Source organism: Papaver somniferum, chromosome 1, assembly GCF_003573695.1.
Source record: "Papaver somniferum cultivar HN1 chromosome 1, ASM357369v1, whole genome shotgun sequence".
Taxonomy (NCBI): Eukaryota; Viridiplantae; Streptophyta; class Magnoliopsida; order Ranunculales; family Papaveraceae; genus Papaver; species Papaver somniferum.
In genome coordinates, this window is record NC_039358.1 from 233,197,025 (window position 1) to 233,204,348 (window position 7,324).

Consider the following 7,324-nt stretch of genomic DNA (forward strand, 5'->3'; position numbering starts at 1 on the left):
CATGCTCACCACCAGGGCGGATTAAAATCCCGCCCGAACATACTTTAAACCCAAGCATAAATGGGAGCAAAAAGGTTTTCTTTCTTATCCTAAACTGTGCTACAATACTCATATCAGGGTTCATGCATAAAGAGGCAAGTAATATATCTGATTTCTCAAAATACAAACTAATAGTAAGGCAGTAAGAAACATTTGTATCATGATTCCAGTTTACCTTCTAAAATTAGAAATAGGAAACGAAGAAATCAAAGAAGAAAATTAATTTTAAATTAGTGAAGAACGGGAACAAGTTTTCCAACTCTATGCCAATTACAGTAGTGACTTAATGTTATGCAGGGCAAACACCGTCAGCTCGTTACTACTGCAATTGGGGTTTTTCATTAATAAAATAGTAGCATACAAAATTATACTTCTACCAAGTATCAGACATTCATAATATTCTGAAAGAGCAGTTTTGTGCTTATTATTTAGAATTGAAGTAACATTCCCAACGATTATCTTAAGTAAGAATTTTTCTTTTTCACACTCTGAATGTTTGCAAGCTTGAAAACTGAAAACTACTTGCATTGTGAAAGTTCTATTGTTAGGCTCGCAAATACTAAAGAAAGCTTGGATTTTCATACCTTTTTAACAAGGAAATACAAGCCATGGTGTGCCTCGGTAGTGGCGGGATCTTACAACCCAGTTACCCTCTCAACTGTTGCTGCTTCCACCCATGAGAGAAAGTGATCTAACATAGAGAGACACAAAATGTTAAAAACAAAGATTTTCAATCAAATTGTCATTTTCCAAGTTGTTGAAATCCTAAAAAAAAGGAAGCTGCCATAAATAGGTAGAGTAAGCTGGAATGACAAATGCATCTTCCAAATAGACATGGGCAATGCTAACCCCAAAACTCATGATTGTAAATGGGTCCAGAAAGACAGGGTAAAAATTGACTTGTCTAGTCAGTTTACAAAATATTAAACATAAAGAACCTCAAAAGAAGCCACCATTTTGCCAAATTAAACCTGATAAGATTTTGATTTTAGGGTGGGCAATTCATCTAGCCACTGACACTGCATATGTAAGTAGCATATAACCTCCAAACATCTCTTAATGTGATTTTACCTCTTAGAGCGTAAAGCATTGTTCTTAACAAGGCATTTGAGTTTTCTTGTTATGCGTCTTTGTCTAAATTCTCTTCATAGTTCATATCCTGTATAGATGCTATTTGATGAACAGATCCATTAACAGATATGACAAACAATATTTTCAAGAAACTTCCACAATCATGATGCTCTGGTTATTGAAATAGATAATACTGGAAGTAATTTAATAACTCACACTGATACATGCAGTTCTGGCCATGGGCTAAACTGCACCAGATTATGTATACTTTATATCAAGCTTCTGTTGTCCCGCCATCAGAAAGAAGTCCGCATTCTGTAATAGCTACCACTCTACTCGCTGCAATAGCTTGAAGTGTCACCTGAGAGTTTTCTAAACAAGTTTCAACATTTTATACATTTTTGGAGTTCAACTGAAAAAGGGAGCATATGACCCAGGAAGAACAGAATCTTAAACCCATTCTATATATGTTGTTTTTTCGTTAAATTATATCTGTAATGCTACTGTAATGACAGAAACAGTGAGGGGAGAACACTTATAAGCTGGACAAAGGCTAAACTAAAAAAAAAGGATCAATACTTAGTAGCACAAAAGGTACAGCAAATTTTCTGATTTTAATATGTTACATATTTATCCAAATATGTTGACCAAATATGCTGACACTGTCACACGATGGAGATTTTGATATTAGCTGTTACCTCAATAGTTACAAGTTGTGGGAAGAACAGCTACAGATTTTTCAGTTCATGCTCCGGAAGGGTGTTTACTAACAAGTAAATAGCAGAATCACTTGGTGCAAATTTTCGCTCAAGCATCTTACGAAGAAAATGCAATGCCTTGGCATTCTCCTTTGCTACAAGAAAACCACCAATGATGGTATCGTACGCTCTGGCATTTCGTAAACAACCCTTCTCTTCCATTTCGCTGACTAATGAGTTAGCCACTAATAACATGTTGTTACGAAAGAAGCCTTTGATCATTGTGGTATAAGTTACTTCATTAGGCACTAATCCATTTCTTGGAATTTTATCAAACAGCTTTCTAGCATCTTCCAGCTTGCCAGCCTGAAACAAACCATGAATAAGAATGCTGTACATGCGAACATTAATTGAGATACCAGTAGTTTCAATGGACTCAAACAATTCTATTGCATCCGCTATTTTTCCGTTCTTGCAGTACCCATCCAACATGGTTAGCATCTCATTAAACAAATTATTTGCAGTCTTCATTCTTCCATCCTGGTATAGTCCTCTTAATAGTATATTGTAGGTAACTGTTGTGGGTTTCAATCCATTTTGTTTCATTTTCTTAAATAGCTGCATAGCTCCATCCAACTTACGATTCTTGCAGTACCCATCGATTAATATATTCCAACTAAAATCATCCGGTTCAAGACCCTTATCCACCATCGAGTCAAACAGTTTCACCGCATCTGGCAACCGACCTACTAAACACAGACCATCCATCATTGAATTATAAGTAATCAGATTCGGTTTTATGTTTATCTTTTCCATCAATTTGAATAACCCCCAAGCATCTTCCGTCTTCCCATCTTTACAATGTGAATCTATTAAGACATTAAAAGTTACTGTATCGGGTGAAATCCCTCGATCCACCATTTCATCAAAATATCTTCTTGCTTCCTCCTGTTGACCGTGTACACAATGACCGTTGTTGGGATATATGGTTTTTTAAAAGAATTATTCTGTACATTTATATCAACAATTCAAGCTTGGCCCAGTGGTTAAGTATTTAGGGCCTTGAGGGTGAGGTCTCAGGATCAAATCCCCCCCTACTGATTGGTATATATCAATAGTCCAGGAGCGGGTCTTGGGAGGACTTTTGAATTTGAAAAGTATTTTCTACTCTTTTTAAAAAAAGATTTTTTCAAAACGTTTTTACAGGTTTTAATTACGGATTCAATTGTATTTATTTTGGCATAAATTACTTGATCGTTTTTGGACTGTTACACAAGATTTTATGGAGACAATTAAAACCAAAATTTATTTCCATTAATTTTGTCTTAATTGAGAAGGCTATAATAAGCCAGTTTTGAGAGGCACAATGGTAAGAGTTTTCAATATACTGTTTTTGTGAATAAAGAGACCAAGTTTTTTTTTGAGCAAGAATAAAAGAGTGAAAGTGATCGATTTCTCACTGTGTGCGTGAGAGATCGATGAGAGTTTTTTTTTTCTCGGCTGTTTTATCCTGGGGACGTTGTGACAAAGAGAGACTGCTTGCACAAAACTCAAGGCCGAGCCACGAAACGTCTTAAAGAGAGCAACCTGGTCGTGACTCAGCCGATACCTTGGATTTTGCGTTTAACCCTTGTTTTGCAGGTGTGAAATCGGTAATTGTTCCAACAATTTTAAGACGAATCTTTCTACCATGAAATCTGAAAAGAAAACCGTTGGTGATATCAACAAGTCGTTCAAGTTTGAAGGACTTCATTTCAGAAGATGGAAGCTAAAGTTGTTTTTCTATCTCAAACCGATGAAGTTGCACATGATGCTGACCTCAATCAAACCAGCTAGTCCACAAGATGCAGAAGCTGCGAAAAAAGCAACTCCAGCCGCAACAACTGCAACTCCTCCACCAACTGAAGAACCTGTTGAAATCCAAACTGCTGAAGAAAAACAAAAAGCCTATGAAAAATGGATTGATAATGACTTTGATTGCAAAAACGATATTCTGAATGCTTTGTCTGACGATCTTTATGAATACTACTCCTCTACTAACCATCTCGTCAAAGAGTCTCTTTGCCTTCTTTAACCGTCCTGAATTGCTAAACCCGTTAATCAAAGTATTGTAAGCACCTACATTGGGAACAACATTCGAGGCGTGAAGCATTTCAGAGAAGAGAACCAAAGCTTCGTCAAGTAAACCTCCTTTGCAAAGGGTATCTATAATGGCATTATATGAAACAACTACGTTGGGTACAACATTCCATTTCAACTTGTTGTTTTTTAACTTGAGCGCAGGACCCACTTGACCAGTTGTACAAAGCCCATGTATAAGAATATTAGATGTAACTAGGCCTGTCAATGGAAGAATATCCGTCGGATATTTAGAAATCCGATATCCGACAAGTTAAGCACTGTCGGATATTCGATATCCGATAATATCCTGTAGGATATTAAAATCAGATATCGATTCCGATAGGCTAAGCTGTCGGATATCCGATAAATATCTGATAGTATCCGGTTATAACAAAAAAGCTTAAAAACCCTTGTAAAACACTTTCATAATTGACACTTATCGGATATTTATCCGACAAATATCCGTTAATATCCGATACTAGACTCGAAATTAGGATAAATTACAAATAAGTTCCTATACTATCGGATATCGAATATTAACATTTCGGATGGGGTCTAATCCGTTTATGATATGTTAAGGAAGAAATATCCGATATGATATCCGATATCCGATAAAACGGATAAAATCCTATAGGATCTCGAATACTCGGAAACGGATACCGGATATCGGACAAATATTGTCAGGCCTACATGTAACCGCATTAGGTTTAATACCCGTCTTTGTCATTTTGTCGAACACTTTGAATGCATAATCAATCTTTTCTTGACGACACAACCCTTTAAATAGTGTAGTAAAGTAAAAGTGACAATATCAGGATAAAAACCTCTCTTTAATACTCCCTCCGTCCCACTCCTAAGTGACCTATTTGATTTTAGATTTTGTCCCAATGATAAGTGACCTATATCACTAAACAATGAGATATTCCGGAATTATCCTTTTAGTTAATTATAAATAATATATGAAATATGTATAATTTGATAGGCATGTTTATATTCGTTACGTAGGTGTTTTAAAATGTTTTTCAATTGTATGAAATTTGCGAACATCCGTGGAGTATTTTAAGAGATAAACCATTTTTAAATTTCACTAGTTATTATTCATAAGGGTATAATTGTAAAAAATGATTAAAAATACTATTTTCCTTGCTTGTCTTAAAAATTGTGCAAATTTCAAATATGTCACTTAAGAGTGGGACGGAGGGAGTATATATTAAGTTTATCAGTCCCCTGATAAACTTCGCACATGTACAGTTTATTATTTCCCCATGTACACGTAATTGTAACCTATACAAGATATTCTTCTCCTTGTTGTAACAACTTCTAGTCATCCTGTTTTATAGCTACTTAGGTTTTAATCATCCTATTCTTTAGCTTTTCCTATTCTTTAGCTTTTCCTATTCTTCAGTTTTACCTATTCTCTAGTTTAACCGCGTAGAAATCTACACCTTTGTAATCTGTATAAATACAAGTTAATGCAATCTATCTCAACACAGTTGTGTGAGAAGTAAATACTGTCACCATATTTCTTGATGGTATACAAGAGCTAGGTTAGAAAACAACTTTTTTTTCCCTGCAACTGCAATACCCATGACTATCGAGGAGGATCAATCAAACTCTTCTGTCATTCACAATAACGATAAGGATACTGGTTTATCTCCTACCAGTCCTTATTATGTCCATCCAGCGGACAATCCCACGTCTGTTATCTATACTCCTCACCTCACAAGTGATAACTATTGCACTTGAGGGAGAGGAATGCTGAAAGCTCTCAGCACTAAAGGGAAACACAAGCTACGTAGATGGAACAATCAAGAAACCCACAAACCCAGTTGATCTCCTTCACTAGACGCGTTGCGACGACTTAGTAGGCAGCTGGATCTCCAATTCGGTGGATCCAAGCATTAAATCCACCACCATGAGTTTCCCGTCAGCACATGAACAATGGCTGGAAATCAAGTCCCGATTCTCTCATCAAAATGCCTGTAAGCTCTATGCGATCAAACAGTCCATTGCAAACTTGAAGCAAGAGAACCTGAACGTTGATATGTATTATACGCAACTGAAATCTCTTTGGGAAGAGTTGGATAGCCTATTGAACCATGTATCTGAGGCGCAGGTAAAATTTTTGTTGATCATCATAATCAGGATAGGGCAATGGAATTTTTGCAGGGTTTGCATGCGAGGTTTTCCTCTTTGCGTAGTCAGATTCTCCTGATGGATCCTATGCCATCTTCTGCCAAGATCTATAATCATGTAAGGCAAGAGGAGCAGCAGCAGGGGATTAACTCTTCTAGTGTTCCTTCTATTGAGTCTGCTACCTTGAATGTTTCTCGTACTGATCAGAGACATCCAAGGCCGTTTGCACAATCTGGAGCTCATGGTGCCAATAACGGAAACAATCGTCAACGACCCTTCTGTGAACACTGCAACAGACATGGTCATACCAAGGCAACCTGTTGGAAAATCAATGGTTACCCAAAAGATTTACCACGGATGGACACTCATACAGCTGCTGCTGTTGCTAACCCTACTCCGCCTGCTGCACCTGCCATTTCCGCTGCTCAGTATCCTCACTTACTGTCTCTGCTTGAACCAGCCAATGGGGGTCATGTTGTAGCCCCATATGCCAATTTTGCAGGTAAGATCTTCTCCTGTTCTGATTCTTTATAGATAGTTAGTAGTGGTGCTACACACCACATTTGTTATTCACTTTCTTTATTTTCATCTTATCAATTGGTTTATAAACCCATCACAGTCCAACTTCCAAATGGATCTAATACATTTGTGACACATGTTGGCCAAGTTGTGTTATCATCTTCCATAACGCTTCTTGATGTTTTTCACATTTGTATCGGCTCTGCAATTCCATTTCAACATGTTATTTTTTAACTTCAGCGCAGGACCCACTTGACCAGTTGTACAGAGTCCATGTGTAAGAGTATTACATGTAACCGCATTAGGTTGAATACCCGTCTTAGTCATTTTGTCGAACATTTTGAATGCACAATTAATCTTTTCTTGACGACACAACCCTTTAATCAGTGTAGTAAAAGTGACCGTATCAGGATAAAAACCTCTCTTTAATATCTCTCGAAGCAAACAAAACCCATGATCAACTTTTCCTAATCCACAACAGCAATTGATCAAAATGCTGAATGTAAAAGTATCGGGTTGCACCCCAGCCAAACTCAACTTCTTATACAACCTAATGACATCAGAATAACACTTGATTTTGGATAATGATCCCAATACATGGCATGGCCTTTCTTGAATCAGTTGATCAAAGTATCTCAAACCATCATCAAGCTTCTTAATTTTACCAGACTTACACTCATCCCTCACAAAACTCTCAAGTTGTGAAATGTTATAATAATTCCTCACAAATATAATTCTAT

At 36.9% G+C, this 7,324-nt stretch overlaps 1 protein-coding gene across 1 annotated transcript; it reads right to left on the minus strand.

The window, feature by feature from the left end:
• Positions 1-794: 794 nt before the first annotated feature.
• LOC113272475 (pentatricopeptide repeat-containing protein At1g12775, mitochondrial-like) lies at positions 795-4,656 on the minus strand. The gene is made up of 5 exons (XM_026522304.1): positions 4,590-4,656; positions 3,927-4,148; positions 3,627-3,718; positions 1,809-2,756; positions 795-1,471 (listed from the first exon to the last, which is right to left on the minus strand). The coding sequence occupies exons 1-4, from the start codon at positions 4,654-4,656 to the stop codon at positions 1,839-1,841; spliced, it is 1,299 nt and encodes a 432-aa protein (XP_026378089.1). The 3' UTR covers positions 795-1,471; positions 1,809-1,838.
• Between the last annotated feature and the right edge of the window lie 2,668 nt (positions 4,657-7,324).